The 16,376-nt window shown below is 45.3% G+C and overlaps 1 protein-coding gene across 1 annotated transcript in view; it reads left to right on the top strand.

Annotated features, from left to right (window-relative positions):
- Positions 1 to 13,193, top strand: part of LOC115386272 (H(+)/Cl(-) exchange transporter 3-like) — a 37,210-nt gene extending 24,017 nt beyond the window's left edge. The window contains 12 exon segments of the mRNA XM_030088509.1: positions 665 to 852; positions 1,067 to 1,189; positions 2,018 to 2,224; positions 2,338 to 2,400; positions 2,402 to 2,419; positions 2,507 to 2,759; positions 2,849 to 3,141; positions 4,501 to 4,687; positions 4,765 to 5,163; positions 5,245 to 5,461; positions 6,912 to 6,987; positions 12,342 to 13,193. Of these exon segments, the coding sequence (XP_029944369.1) occupies positions 665 to 852; positions 1,067 to 1,189; positions 2,018 to 2,224; positions 2,338 to 2,400; positions 2,402 to 2,419; positions 2,507 to 2,759; positions 2,849 to 3,141; positions 4,501 to 4,687; positions 4,765 to 5,163; positions 5,245 to 5,461; positions 6,912 to 6,987; positions 12,342 to 12,539 (2,222 nt within the window). The 3' untranslated portion in view covers positions 12,540 to 13,193.
- The last annotated feature ends 3,183 nt before the right edge of the window (positions 13,194 to 16,376 follow it).

Raw genomic sequence — 16,376 nt, 5'->3', positions numbered from 1 at the left:
AATCCAATGAATTGGGAGGGTTTTTTTTTGTTGTAAATTATTGAATTTATTGAATGTGTGATGTGGGAACTTTCTGTCTGCTCGGAGCTGAAAGTACTGAGCTGCTCCTGGTGGAAAGACCATTATGGTGTAGAACTGTTGTAGATCGTTTAGCCTGAACGTAGAATCCACTCACAGCTTCTCAGAATGTTTTAAATGCTTGTATTCCCCTCTGACTCTTAGCTTGTTTTGTAATAGGATTGGTTGACGAACGATGTTTGATTGTGATTACTACCGTTCCTTTCCTCTGATAACGTCGATCCACTCTTACATAGTTTAAATTTTAATAAAAGTGGTGATATCTTTAGTAAGAAATAGTAAGAAATTATAGAGATAGTATATATTATAGAGATAGTAAGAAATTTTAATGTCAGTGGTTGTGGTGATATTTGATCAATATTATTATTGAAGCTATGAAAACATCCTCAGGTTTAGTTTTAATTTCTTATCAGATTGTTCTAAGACTCACACGTGCTGCTGGTATAATTGGCGAGCCGGCGGCCATCACCTTTTTCCTCTTCTTTCTTGTTTTGTACCTCCTGTCTCCTCTCTGCCTTCACCTCCCTGCCCCTCCTCTCCTTCCTGGCCTCCTTCCTCCTCCTCCTCCTCCTCTTCGTCTCGCTAGGTGCTTTGGCTGGCCTGATTGACATTGCAGCTGATTGGATGAACGACCTGAAGGAGGGCGTGTGTCTGAGCGCCATGTGGTTCAACCACGAGCAGTGCTGCTGGACGTCCAATGAGACCACCTTCGCTGAGCGGGACAAGTGTCCTCAGTGGAAGAGCTGGGCAGAGCTAATACTGGGGCAGGCCGAGGTAGACCGCCAGGAGCGCTGGAGGGCGGCGGCTAGGCCGTTAACCTCCAGTTAGGGGGAGCATCACTGAAAACACAACCACAGCTCATCGTATCAGTAGGAAATAATGTCAACCATGTCTTTTATTCTAGAGAGTGTGGGTGTATCAGACAGGTGTGTGTGCCGCTGGACGTCTGCAGGCCGACGGTCAGTAACGCCGTGTCTCGTCTCCGCAGGGCCCCGGCTCCTACATCATGAACTACTTCATGTACATCTACTGGGCCCTGTCCTTCGCCTTCCTGGCCGTCTGCCTGGTGAAGGTGTTCGCTCCCTACGCCTGCGGCTCGGGGATCCCCGAGGTGAGCCGGCAAACCCTTCAGAGGCTGGAACCACCGTCATGTACTGAAGTGTTCGGCGTTCTTAACTCGCCATGGAAAGCGACTTCTTACTTTCCAGCTTCTCCTACAGCTTGTTGGGTTTTTGTTTTTGAAGAGCTTGAAAATACTGAATTTATTGGACAGCTGAGAGACGCCAAAGATTCAGTTTACTGCAGCTTCCCAGTCTTCTGCTGTACCAGTGATGAGTAACCAGGGGGCCTCTGGATTTTATTTAACTTTATAGCTTTTGTTTTTAATTTAGTTAAACTTAGATTATTGGTGGATTTTTTTTACTTGTCTGCTGCTTTGCAAATCTACTTTCTGAGCTTCGTCATTGGGAATCAAACACGTATTACATGACTTAATATTATTTTGACATCTTAAAACACATGAATTTATATTATTCTTTAAATATGTCAGTCATTTACTGTATTTTCGGTGCATTTTGTATATTTTTCCCCCTGTATTTAAACATGAATATAAAATATTCCTGATTTCATCCCTTTCTTTAATCCAGTTTGTTGTGCAATCATCAGTAGCGTGGTGGTGAAGTGGTTTGCTGGTCACGGGTTCCTGTTTGTCCTTCATGCTTAGAGTTTGTGTGACTGTAAGTGTGTTTGTCTGTGGCGTAACCAGCCTTCTCTCAGCGTTGAATTGGATGAATCGGCCATTTGTCTGCAGAACAAGCAGTTTAAAACCCAAGGTTTGATGACATAATGAAATTAAGAGACTCTTCCTCCCCCTGCTGGAATCGCGCTGCTGGTTTGAGGCATCGAGTAATCGAGTAGTTTTCCTTCCTCTGTCCTGCAGATCAAGACCATCCTGAGTGGCTTCATCATCCGGGGCTACCTGGGAAAGTGGACGCTGATGATCAAGACCATCACGCTGGTGCTGGCCGTGGCGTCGGGCCTCAGCCTGGGGAAGGAGGGCCCGCTCGTGCACGTGGCCTGCTGCTGCGGAAACATCTTCTCCTACTTGTTCCCCAAGTACAGCAAGAACGAGGCCAAGAAGCGAGAGGTGAGGCGGGAGGAGACTGACGTCCGGCGCTCCTCCTCTTGAATCGAGTCGGTCGTCAGAACCCACGGCTGCGTTTTTCCGTCGCTGTAGCGCTCTGTGTTTTTGTGCGTCAGGTCCTCTCTGCTGCGTCGGCCGCGGGGGTGTCGGTCGCCTTTGGAGCACCGATCGGGGGAGTTTCTCTTCAGTCTGGAGGAGGTACGTCCTGAAGATGCGAAAACTTTGATGCTCGTCAGTCCTGAATTAAAGGAAATGAGTTTGTTTTCGCCGCCCTGCCCCCTCCAGGTGAGCTACTACTTCCCTCTCAAGACGCTGTGGCGCTCCTTCTTCGCCGCCCTGGTGGCGGCCTTCGTGCTGCGCTCCATCAACCCGTTCGGGAACAGCCGCCTGGTGCTGTTCTACGTGGAGTACCACACGCCGTGGTACCTGTTCGAGCTCATCCCCTTCATCCTGCTGGGCGTGTTCGGGGGCCTGTGGGGGGCCTTCTTTATCCGGGCCAACATCGCCTGGTGCCGGCGGAGAAAGTCCACGCGCTTCGGTGAGACCCAGGCGGGTTTATTCGCAGACCGGCAGCGCGGCTCGTTCCAGGAAAACGGGGTGATCCTCTGGCTCTCTGGCTCTCCTCAGGGAAGTACCCGGTGCTGGAGGTGATCCTGGTGGCGGCCATCACCGCCGTGGTGGCGTTCCCCAACCCGTACACGCGGCAGAACACCAGCGAGCTGATCAAGGAGCTGTTCACCGACTGCGGCCCGCTGGAGTCCTCGCAGCTGTGCCAGTACCGCAGCCAGATGAACGGCAGCAAGGCCTTCACCGACAACCCCAACCGGCCGGCCGGGCCCGGCGTCTACTCCGCCATGTGGCAGCTGTGCCTGGCGCTCATCTTCAAAATCATCATGACCATATTCACCTTCGGACTCAAGGTGGGATTCATTTTTATTGATTCATCTATTTGTAATTCAGATTTCAAATCTTCAGACTCCACTTCATGCCAGTGTTTGGTTTTTCAGTCATTTCTAAAGCTAAATTATTATGTCTTAAATCAACCCAAAGTATTTCATTCCCTCATGTATCCACTTCAAATTAAACTTCTAGGGAGAGGCATCACTTCTGCTTTATCCCAGCTAATAGAATATCCTGAATATTTAGAGAAAGACTGTATTGTTTCCTTTAAACGGGGTAAAGATGATAAGAGATCAGACACTAAAGCCAGGGAGTCACCTGCATACAGGAGCAACTTATGTTCAGTACCAAGTACAAAACCCACTGTGGTACGGTTTCCAATATTTTGGTCAAAATTTTGCAGTCAAGATTGATCAGACTAATTGATCTGAAAGTGGATGGATCTGTCAGATCTTCTGCTTTGGGAGTCACTGGTATCACAGCTTCACTGAAAGATGGAGCAAGCCGACCTTTATCAAACATTTCTTGAAAAACCTTTTCCAAAATTGCATCATGTTTACAGATGTTTAATAATACTCCACTGGGAGGCCATCATAACCAGGTGACTTTCCATTTCCTGTTGATGAAAGTGTCCGTCTTATTTCTGCTTCAGTTATTGAAAGGTCTAATTTATCTGCTTCTTGGGATTGCACTTTCGGCACTACTGTATTAAGGAGAAATTAATCTAACTGCTCTTGGGAGGTAGATATAGAAGATTTGTAGTTTTCTTTTAAGGATCGAGCAATATGGCTTTTTTAGGGCCGATGCCAATTATTGGTACTTATGGAAACCGATAACCGATGTGTCGAGCCGATATTCATTTGCTGTAAAAATGAACATTTTGGCGTCAAAATTTAGCTGTGGGTGGGACATTGTTACACAGCCCGGATAGTGACTTCAGGCAGAGAGAGAGAGACGGCTGTATATTTGATCCAAAGAGCAGGTTTTTGAATAAATTTATCTTATCGGCTATTGGTGGCAAAAAAGGCCGATGCCGATTATTAGAAAAATGGCCAATATCGGCCGATATTATCGGCCAGGCCGATAATTAAATTAATATAAAAAATCTTACAAATGGCCACAAAAGATACAAATGTAACTAAATATGTTTAAATTGTACCTGTGTCACCTGTGACATTTCATTAATAAACCTTATTCTATGTGTAGCAGTTTTCTTTTTTTTCTAGATAATTGTTTCACTTTTCAGGCTCTAACTTTGTCTTGAAATTGTGATTTTTTTTTTTTTTCCCTGTATTTTTTTTTCTCTTCACTCAATCGTGAACATAAAGTCGTAGTAAATGCTGAAGAAATGAAAAGCGTTTGCCGGTTCTCCTCCCCAGGTGCCGTCGGGCCTGTTCATCCCCAGCATGGCCATCGGGGCGATCGCCGGGCGGATCGTGGGCATCGCCGTGGAGCAGCTGGCGTACTACCACCACGACTGGTTCCTGTTTAAAGAGTGGTGCGAGGTGGGGGCGGACTGCATCACGCCGGGGCTGTACGCCATGGTGGGCGCCGCCGCCTGTCTAGGTGAGTGGAGAGACCGGACCTCGGCTCATGAACTCCGCCGCCACCGGCGTGAACCGTGCCGACGCTTCCCTCCGCAGGCGGCGTGACCCGCATGACCGTCTCCCTGGTGGTCATCGTGTTCGAGCTGACCGGCGGCCTGGAGTACATCGTGCCGCTCATGGCCGCCGTCATGACCAGCAAGTGGGTGGGCGACGCCTTCGGGCGGGAGGGCATCTACGAGGCGCACATCCGGCTGAACGGGTACCCCTTCCTGGACGCCAAGGAGGAGTTCACGCACACCACGCTGGCCCGCGAGGTGATGCGGCCGCGGCGCAGCGACCCGCCGCTGGCGGTGCTGACGCAGGACGACCTGACGGTGGAGGAGCTGCAGGCCGTCATCAACGAGACCAGTTATAATGGTTTCCCGGTCATCGTGTCCAAGGAGTCCCAGAGGCTGGTGGGCTTCGCGCTGCGCAGGGACATCACCATCGCCATCGGTAGAGAAACCGCCACGCCGCATTTAGACTCACCGCCCGAGGACTCCGTCTCACCCCCCCTCTCTCTCTCTCTCTCTGCAGAGAACGCTCGCCGCAAGCAGGAGGGCATCATGCTGAACTCCAGAGTGTACTTCACCCAGCACGCCCCCACCCTGCCGGCCGACAGCCCCCGGCCCCTCAAGCTGCGCTCCATCCTGGACATGAGCCCCTTCACCGTCACCGACCACACCCCCATGGAGATCGTGGTGGACATTTTCAGGAAGCTGGGCCTGCGCCAGTGCCTGGTCACTCACAACGGGTAAGTGAGAACCGCCGCGGGGCGGGGGACGAGCCGCCGCCAACGCCGCCCGGTGTTGCATGAGCCGCGAGATCCCTGCTGTAATCTGCATGGCCGGGCCTAATCTCAGCGCCGCACTTCCTTCATCACCCCCTCCTCCCCCCTCCTAACCAGCAGCGCCGGAGCAGCAGGGAGCTGCCGACGCTGAAACTAACCACACTTCACAGGCGTCGGGCTCACAGAGCGCCGCCGCTTCCTCGGGAGACCAGGAGCTGATTTCTGATTCAGTGAATCAGCAGTGCTGGATGGTTTGGGGGTTTTTGATTTACACACTCACAGGAGCTGCAGTCTTGTTTCTGAGTTTGGAAGAGAGCCGCCTGCTGGTGACAGAGTGAAATAACAGGCCAGAGTGTGTTCATTCAGTCAGACCAACTGAGCAGCAGCATTTATTTTTCCATTTATTTATGTATTTGTATGATTATTTTCCATGTATATATCATTTTGTTACAATTTTTTTACATATATATGATTTGCATAATAAGCCTAGTGATGTGTATCTTTTCTTCTGTTGTCAACAAATTTCACGATAATCCCTGAATTTGTTTCCAGAGCATCTATAAATATTCTTGAAAACCCCACTTTCACTTTAAGTCAACAGATAAAGCTTTATTTTAAGACTCTTTTTTTCCAATTAAACATAGCTACAGTCTTTTAATGTGTAGTACACTCTGCGCATAGCGGTAAAATGGATAATAAAAATCACACTTGTTTCACCATTTCCTTTCTATAAGAGTTCTAAATAAGTTACATATCTCAGTAACTTTCTGTAAAAACTATTTACTTTTCAGTTTTTACATCTCACTGAACCCTAATATCCAACAGGAATATGTATTTTCTGCAGACCCGTACCCTAAATGAGACTTAATGCAATCAGGTGTGCTGACTGGGAGCAGGAGGCGTTTTGGGGAAAAAACAAAAGTGAAATATGTTGAACAGATTTGTAAAGGTTCTTCATAGATTTATAAATTCCAGAAATCCTCCATTAAAAAAAACCATCTTTCTCCGTGTTTAGCTATCATTAAATGAATCATCAGTTCTGCAACAGACATGAATTATTAAAAGTTAGTTATATCTAGCTGAATTTTAAAATACTATCTATACTGTAAATATCATACATTAAATAACTTTTTCAATATTTCCTGAATTTGCACATCACTGGTCTGTCTTTGATTTGTTGACAAGGATTAAAATACAGAATTACTGGACTTTATTATCAGTTAAATGTTATCGTCATAACAAGTTTGAAGTTAGTTTAACTCTTACTGCATTTTGCTCCTCTTGTTGTGATTTGAGTTGTGTCATTTTGAGTTGTCTAACCTTTCTGTTCCACGCTGGTTTTTGTGCTTTGTTTGTTTGTGTTGTTTGTTTGTTGTTTTTGGGCCGTTAACCGAGTGACGGGTGTGTGTTTCAGGATTGTGTTGGGCATCATCACAAAGAAGAATATATTAGAGCATCTGGAGGAGCTCAAGCAGCACACGCCGCCCCCGGTGACTAGCCCCTCCCCCTCCTGCCTCCTCTGTCTCTTAGGCTCCGCCTCTCGTGGGAGGGATGCATGAAACGTGGTGTGAGGAAGCTGTTGACAGTTCCCGGCTAAACGCCCCCCCTCCCCCTGCTCTGTCTTCCCTCTCTGTCGTTGGGTTGGCTTGTTGTGGATTCACCTCTTAACGGGAAGCGGTCTCTGACCTCCATCTTCATCGGCCATCACGGGGTGGTGGGGGGGGAGCTCTCCGGGGCCCCGGGGGTCCCGGTGGTTGAGGGGGCCTCAGTGGGAACTGTCACAAACATCACTGTAGAGCCGGGGTGTCAAACTGCTGCCAGATCAGGGACCAAAAGATAAACCTAACAGCTCCAAATTTTAGTTTTAGTGCCAAGTGCATAATGAAAATTTACTCTATAGTTACATCTGTTAAAATAAAAATACATAATGTAAAGGAAAAACACACATTGGTTTATAAAGCGTGTGTTTTTTCCACCATTTTGGATGTCTGTTTACACGACAATGGCGGTCGCAGCCACTGAAAACGTACATTTTTAATAGTTCTCCCGCTCCTGGGTAAATAATTCTTCTAAACATTGAAAAAATAACCAGTAGTGACAACTAGTGGCCGAACTTGCTAACTACATAATCTACAGTCTTTCAATCGTTTCCACGTAAAGGGACATTATTTCTAAGATGTTGACACGTCATCGTGAAACTTTCCACAAACAAAAACGATGCGTTTTCACTTAAACAGAGTCTCAGATTTTCAGTTACTGCTAATGTGGAAAGATCAAACAATACCCTAAAGACCTGAGGCTAAGCTTCTATTCTTGAATTGCCTAATAATAATTGTGACTTTAAACTCTGTGGTATAGCTTTTTCTTTCTGGCAACATTTTGTCAGTCGCCGTAACGGAGGTTTCTCTTCATTGTGTTGTCAGACAGTGACACCTAGTGGACCCAGGCGGTACTCGGCATTAAGTTTTCTTATGTAAGTTAAATAAGCAGTCAAAGCGACTTCAAATCTGAAAACCTTTTTAATTATTATTAAATCTGTAATTTCCTTTGCTGAACTGTTCTTGTGACCTTCAACATGTATGTGATTTTGTGAAGAACTACAGATTTTCACAAATTAATTTTCGTTTGGCTAACAAATTACTTCTTATATTTGAATAACAAGTAACCCTTGTGTTTTGCCGCTGCCCCCAGTGGAGGATTGAGGAATAGCAGGGGAACATTTAGGCCTCATGTTTGACACCCCTGCTGTAGAGCCTCTTTCAGATCTGAACTTTATTATTAAACTTGGAAACACTCCATACAAATTAAAAAAAAAATGCAGCTTTAAAAAGCTGAAAGAACTGAAAAATAACTACTTGACATCAATTTAATCCAAAATATTAAATCAAATCACTGGTTCAAGTTTCTCAGTTAGCAGCCATGTTTGAGCTTTAGTTTCTTTAAGTTATTGAACTGAACCACAGAACTGAACTGAATGGATGTTTTAACTTACAATATTGAATTTGAATGAAAACAACCATTGCAGAAAAACTGAAAAACAGATCAAAGTTTACAAATCAGTCAGACTGTAGTGTTTTTGTTATGCATCGCAAAATGCTAAAAAGAGGAGAAATAATAGAAGCTATGCTAGTGTACAAAGTATTCCTCCAGACTGAGTAGAGAGGGTTTAAAGCTCTGATGTTCAGTTTCCACATCTGAAAGAGGCTCAGTAGAAAGTCTCACCGCTCTGCAGCTCATCTCATTAAACTGCTGAGCGCTGTTAGCCGCCTCATGCTAGCGCCTCGGCGAGACGCTCACTTCCTGTCACTCTCATGCATCGCAGCCACGTTGGGACGTTAGCGTAGCTCTGTCCGTAGAGAAATAACCCCTCAGCATGTCTGCAGTCATGTTTCCCGTTCCTCCTCACAGCCATCGTTTGAGCCTGAAAAGTCTGTTTTCTGTCTTCATTAATGGCTGCTTGTTCTTCTTCTTGTGTTTTTTTTTTCTTTTATTTTTTTTTGTTTTGCCCCTCCCCCCCTCCTCTTGGTTCTCCCTCCGGGTCTCCGCAGATTGACGACATCTGAGCGGTCACCTTAGCGTCCACTTGGCGAGTAGCTAGCCGCCTTGGGAAAAGCGGACGACCCTGTTGTGTTGTAGCGTTTTGTGGAGGGTGGTGTCAGTCCGGGGGGGGGTGGAGACGATCCTCGGCGGCGCCATTGGTTCCTGTGTTCCCCTCGTCCTGTAGCGTAGCGGAAGTGTGGTGTTGATTGGTGCCAGTAGTGTGTTTAGTGCGGCTCAGTGGAGAGTGTGGTGATTGACATGACGTCCGGATGAAGTTTCTACTAATCCTCTGCTTCAAGCTGGAGATGTTCTCCGTCAGCCGCAGCGTCCCGTCCTCCACAACGAGCCGACGCTTCACACCGCCGAGCCAGGCAACGCCGCGTTCACACCACCACCGGTTCACCTGAAAACGCTAAACTTTCGCTGCAATTTGGGAGTCGGAGCCACTTTTTAAAAACTATTGCCAAGGTGGAATTTTTCATAAACACTCTATCTCCATGGAAACGGGGTGAAATGTAACTTTTTATAAATGCTCCGTCACAATACAAAAGGATTAAAATGCAACTTTTTTATACATGTTCTGTCTCCATGGAAACAGGGCGAAATGCAAATTTTTATAAATGCTCCATCTCCATGGAAACGGTGAAATGCAACTTTTTATAAATGCTCTGTCTCCATGGAAACGGGCTGAAATGCAACTTTTTTATAAATGCCCCGTCACCATAGAAAAGGATTAAAATGCAACTTTTTATGTATGTTCCGTCTCCATAGAAACAGAGTGAAATGTAACTTCTTGTAAATACTGTCTCCATGGAAACGGGGCAACATTTTGAAAATGCTGCCACACAGGCTGTAGTAAATCGTTTTCCAATAAAAAACAACCAGCAGCGCCACCTCATGCTCCTTCATGCGAACTACAGCGTTTTCATCGTTTCCTCCGTTGGCCGTGTGAACGCAACACTTTCCTGAAACGAAAACGCAGAACTGATACGTTTTCACTGGAAATATTGCAGCACAAACAAGGCCTTACTCTCAGGAGTGTGATTTTGTAATCCATAAGTTTCTCTCTTAGTGATGGGAAATAGATTCAGATTTTAATATTGGATGGAAAAACAAACAAACAAAAAAAATTGAAATTGATCTGAGAGAATTTATTTCTTAAACGTCTTCAGGAAAACCACCTGGAACCGGGACGGGACCCTGCTGGCTTTACTGACAGCATCAGGCTTTCCTTCCTCTCCTGATGGACTCTGGTCTGAACCCGGCCCCTCAGACCTCAGACCGGACCTGCCTTCCGGGGGTCTCTGCTAGGTCTTGGGGGGGTCCTGGGTCTGATCCAGTGTTTCATGCCTCCTGCGGCCCCCCTGTAGCTCTGACCCCTCCTCACAGGTCATTCCAGCTCCTCCGGCTCAGGCCTGGTTCATGTGTTCACCTCGGCTCACCTCCAGTGTGTTTATTTACCTTCCAGCTGCAGACTGAACCCTAACCGCTCTCTGGACCCTGATCTCCCCTCACCGAGCTCTAACTGCTCCACACAGATGCTTCTCCTCAGCTGACCGGAGCACTCTGTGATCTCTCTTTAGATTTACTGCCCGGAGTCATTAATCAGACACTAATTCAGAAGAAATAATCTGATCTGACCGAAGAGTTTAGCAACATGTGAGCTACTAATCAGCTGTGCTCCGTAGCGGAGGGTGGAGGAGGAAGGAGACGTGGCTCATCAGAGGAGTCAGAAACATGTTTCTGTTGAAAAAGAAAATAAAACCGTTGTTGTATGGACATTTCACATCAGGGCATGACGTTTAAATGCTCATAGATAAGTTGCTATAATTTTGTAGAAAGCAAAAAAAGTGATATTAATAGTTTAGTAGTCTTAACTAAATCCCTCTAAAAAACTATAGAAATTAATCTTCTGTGCAAAAAACTGCACTTAAATTCAAATTGAATATTGAAGGTGAAAGAGGAAAGCTTACTTTTTAAGAAATATTTTAAACTGAAACAGGAAACCGGTTTATCTCATGGATATGAGCATCTAGCTGTTTATTAATGCAATACCAACTTTTACCACTGGGTGGTGTTGTGACAAACATGATTGTTCGAAATGACTATTAACATTTAAAGCTAGGGTTGGCAATCTTGGAAAACTAGCGTGAGCATGTAGCATCTCCGCAACTAGCTAGCTCCGCCCAGCTCCCACCCCATTGGAGGAGCTCCCGTTGGGAGCGGAGACGCGGAGACGCGGAGACGTTCGCGGCGCGCGTGGCGCTTCCGCGTCCAGTGCGTTCCTGGCGTAACCTGTCCTCAGCGCTTCGTTTCTTCGTTTTTCTTTATTTGCACAACGCCAAGTTATGGTGCACTCAACGTTAAGTAAACCCCCAAAACATTCTTCTCCGCCATTCTGCAACGACGCTCCGTCCTTCTACGTGCGCACTGAACCAGGGTCAGTGCACGCGTACATGTACACGCAGGGGGCAGGTCGAACGGCGAAGGGATTTGATTGGTTTAAAAAAAGGTATCCCCTCAACACTATTGGTTGCTGTTTTTCCCGTTTTACTCCTGCTGTAGATAGCGGATATTTTCCAAACTACTTTAAAAACACGCTATGAATTGCTTCCCATCGGGTCATAAAGATCATTTTAACCAGCATTTAAAAAAATGTATCTCATTCAAATCGCCAACCCTAGCTTTAAGGTTGAGGTTATAAAAAAAAACAAAAAAAAAAACTTTAAGGTAAAGATTTGAACAGAATCCATGATATTTGGACTCGTTTTGTTATCCTGTACTACCAGTTTGAACCACTAGATGGTGCAGTGGCTTCAGGACTAAAGATTTTTTTTTTGCTTCCGAATGGATGATTTGATATTTGACTTTAAAGAAAAGGAGAAAGTTCTCCTCCTCTGGTGACGCCTCCTCGTCTCCTCCTGCTCCCTCACAGGTTTCTAACGTCTCTCCTCGTCCTGTAGGATCCGGCTCCTCCTCCTCCTCCTCCTCTTCCTCCTCTACCTCTTCTCTCCAGAGCAAAAACAGCTTAGCAGCAAACGAAACCACATCCCGCTCCGAACCAGTGGCCGGGTGTCGTTTCTCTCCTGCTTTACTCCTCTTCCTCCTCCTCCTCCTCCTCCTCCTACTGACTCTTACCTCCTCAGGGTTTGGTGTTTTTGTTGGCTCCACTTTGATTTATTTATTTATATTTCAATTTAACTTGAATCAAGACGTAAACCTCCAGCCAACAAAAACACGGCGGCGGCGGCGGCCCAGCGTCACTCCAGCGTCTCACTCTCTGCTCCTCTGTCTCCCCCTGCAGGCGCCTTCTTGGCATTATCACAAAAAAAGATATCCTTCGTCACATGGCTCAAATGGCAAACCAAGATCCAGAGTCCATCATGTTCAACTGATCCGCTCCTTCCAGGACGGCTGGGGGGGAGGAGGGGGCAGCCAGGAGGAGGAAGAGGAGGAGGAGGAAGAGGAGGAGGTGTGCCTCCTCAACGGCTCCCACCTCTGACATTCGGACCTTGTTTTCTTGAATTTTAAGTTTTGCAGCTTTGTAGAGGCGGACCGCGAGCGAGCGAGCGAGCGAGCTTCCTGAGAGACTGGAGCGGCCAGCAGAGGGCGCCACAGCAGACTGTCCTCTTCATCATCATCATCATCATCATCATCATTATTATTATTGTCCTTGTTATCAGTCCGGCTGCTGGGGACACGACGAGCTCACGGCTTCAACACACACACACACACACACACACACACACACACACCTAAAGAGTCACACTAAAATACACACTTTTGCACTTGCAGACACCTCGGACGTGCATGCTGTCTCCACACACACACACAAACACACACAAACACACACCGTCCTGTCGCTGCTCACGCTGGCAGTGGACGCCGAGGCCTGGCAGGGGGGTCAAAGGTCAGAATGAACCGCCGATGAGGGACGCGATGAGGGACCTCCCGCCCTGCAGGTCCTCCTGTCCCCCCGTCACACTCGCACCTGTCCGTCCTCCACAAATGTACATTGTTTACCTGTGAAGTGTGAGAGTGTGTGTGTGTGTGTGTGTGTGTTTCATGAGCGCCACTACATTCCAGCCTGGTTACCATGGCAACTGAGAGGACGCTAACCCGCTGCCCCCCCTCGTCCCCAAGAAAAAAAAAAACATGGCGGCCTCTCGTGATCGCAGCTGCTGACCCCGGGTCCCACTTTAGCCTCTGTGTGTGAACGTGTGTGTGTGTGTGTGTGTGTGTGTGTGTGTGTTCTTCTTTTTCTATGCTTGTGGGGCCTGCAAGCTGAAATGTGAAGAGCAGCGTTTGGTCCCCAGGAGGTGAAATTACAGGAATCAGTGTCTCACACTGCCCCTGGAGGACGGGATTGGTATTGCAGTGCAAAAAGTTGTACACGATACAATTCCTGGTGCGTGTGTGTGAGAGAGAGAGAGGAAGAATAGGCAGCACTGACTGTATTTTAAGGAAAAAAGTTAACTTTTGTAGGGTAAGAAGTAAAGAAAACAGACGTGTGAGTTTATGAGTGTTTTATTTCTGAGCCAGCTTTGTGTGTGTGTGTATGTGTGTGTGGCAGGCATTCATTGAGACGACGGTTGAGGGAAAAAAAGAAAAAGCCTGCATGTTGAGTTTAAATAAAAGTCAGACGTCCAAACTGTTACCGCTGCTTTGCCGGATCTTTGAACTTTGACCTCTGACGCCGTGTTCGAGCCTCATCCAGGATAAAATTCCTTTTTAGTCCGATTTGTGCAGATCCGTGTTAAATATTGAGAATTTGATTCACTACCTTGATTTCTTTTGGAATATTGTTTTTAATATTTGAGATTTTCAGTGTAATTTATTGATAAAACACTTTACCGTCTGGATTTCACCTCTCGCTGTTCCATCTGTCTTTACACCGCTCCCAAAGTGCTCTTCAAGTTACATTCTGAAAGCTAAAACTTTTCATTTTCTTCCCTTATATTTAAATTATTTGAAAATTTATTTGGTTCCATATTGACTTTATTTCTCTTTTATTGTCAACATGTTAACCTTATCTGTCTTTATATAAATTATATTTAGCCTTTTTTCTCAAACTTTTACATCAATTCTCAGTTCCATCTTTATCTTCGACGTTTCGTTTCAACCGTCTTGAAATCAGAATTTGAATTTAACCTCTACTTCTCTTCACTGTTATTAGTGAAGTAATTATTTCATAAATTCTCAGTATTTAACACCTTTATTTGCAAGATATTTAATCATTCTCTACAGTTTCCATCTCCAGTGTTTTGATTTGCCTTATTGTGAAAAAATACAGACTTATTTACGTTTTATCCTGGGTGAGGCTCTGATTCCTGGAGCCGTACCCAAACTGGAACTCTCCGTCTTCAGCTGCTGTTTTCTCGTTTCCACACGAAGCCGGGCGTCTTCTCCAACACACACACACACACCTTCACACTGTTTCCAGATACTGAAGGTTTTTTTTTTTTTTAATGGCACTTTACACCATGCTTCACGGCCACAGATAAAGAAGTTTAACTACGAAGAAGATTTTAGTCGAGGTGTCGATCGTTTCCGGTGATTGAAGCTCAGCTGCTCCTCGTTGGATCAGTTCAACAGTGAAATCTGATCTGCAGATTTAAACCTGAAGAAATTGAGGCCGTCGTGTTACAGGACGGCGTTTCAAGTGAAAACGCATAGTTTTCGAGCTTTTCTTCAAGTTTACAAAGAAAACGACGTCCGAAAAGTTCCACCTTGTTTTCAGAAAGTGGCTCGGTGTGTGTGTGTGAACCCTCACCCTAAACACTTGCAAACTTTTCCGTTTTCACTTGAGATCGCTGTCGTGAAGCCGGACCTGAAGCCACATTTCCTCCGTGAATTCACACAGATTTTAAGATGAAACCTTGAAAAAATCCTGTAAAAAAAACACGTTAATTTAAAGATGGTTTTGTCCTCTGATGTCTTCTGGAATAAACTGTGTAAAACTCTTCTCTCGCTTGCCGTCATGAGCTCCTTTAAGCTGAGTTTTCTAACGTCGAGGTCGCACCTTACCCCTGGAGAGAGTGTGTGTGTGTGTGTGTGTGTGTGTGTGTGTATGCGTGTGCGAGAGGATGGCGTGTGTGTGTGTGTCGTCCTTTGTTAACCAGTGGTGTTGCCTAACATTGTATTTCATACTGATCTGGATTTTAATTTATGGGTAGTGTCGATAGTTGTGCATTATTATTATTATTATTATTATTCCAGAGAAGAGTTTTATGTATGATTACATTGTTTCACTGTACATTTAAAAGAAAATATGTAAAGATTACATTTTGTTTTGAATTAAAAAGATTCAAGTTGCACAGCTGGCTCTCCGTGTTTATTTATTCGGTTAACATTTGTTCATTTTCCTTCTATTGAGCTCAGATGTTTAACTTTTTATGGGAACATTTTCCATGAAAGAACTCCACTTCTTCAACATCAGGTTGTGTCTTGGTCAGATTTTTCGTGTTTTCTTCCACTTTCTGCGTTGGCCGAGTGAACTGAATTTAGCCCTTTCAGGTCAGAGGTCAGAGAGGAACACTGTTCCAGAATGTTTCGTGATGCTTTGTTTAGGTGTTTTTTTTTTTAATTCTTTAATTCTCAGCATTTTTTTAAGAGTATGGTTAACCACTATTTCAAGAACAGTTATGAAGAAAAGTTTTGATGCAACTCAAATATTACCTTTTCACAATTTTTTTTTTTTTTTAATAAAAATATTCCGTAATCGAGTTGTGCCCAGATGTGAATTTCCTCTTTTTTTTTTATAATGGAATTGTCTAGAATGCTTAAATTAGAGCATTCTTCTGTCAAACTCGGGGTTATTTTTTGATTTCTACTTGCGCTCCACTTGAAATAACATTAAAGCAACACTAAGGAACTTTCAGTTTTCGTTGATTTTGGACAAAAGCGGTAGTGTTTTGCCTGGAGGAATACTACAGTTCCCATGAGGACTAGAGGGCGACGTCGTAAAATGCTGCTCCCGGTGGCATGCTGTCGGACTGAACTCACCTACATTTGTTTCCGGTGGCTGTGTGAAGGACGGATAGCGACGAGGTCATGAATCTAATGGTGGCTAAACAATGTTATATCATGATGTGACGCATGCCGTAAAGCAGTCCGCACATCTGGAGTTTTTTAGTGTCCAGGGTTCCTACCACCCTCCTCACAGCTGCTTAGTCCAAGTGAAAGCAATAATGATGCCCTCAGCCCGTGACAGAGGGGTCATTCAACTAGTTGTAAGTCGATGTATCATCACAAAAGATATTAAAATGTTTTATTAAGGTTGAAAAGTTCCTTAGTGTCGGTTTAATTTAATCGACTACAAACAATAACAATGTAAGAT

Source organism: Salarias fasciatus, chromosome 3 (genome assembly GCF_902148845.1).
Source record: "Salarias fasciatus chromosome 3, fSalaFa1.1, whole genome shotgun sequence".
Lineage (NCBI taxonomy): Eukaryota > Metazoa > Chordata > Actinopteri > Blenniiformes > Blenniidae > Salarias > Salarias fasciatus.
Note: the sequence above shows the minus strand (reverse complement) of the source record. Positions and strands in the feature narration are given on the sequence as shown.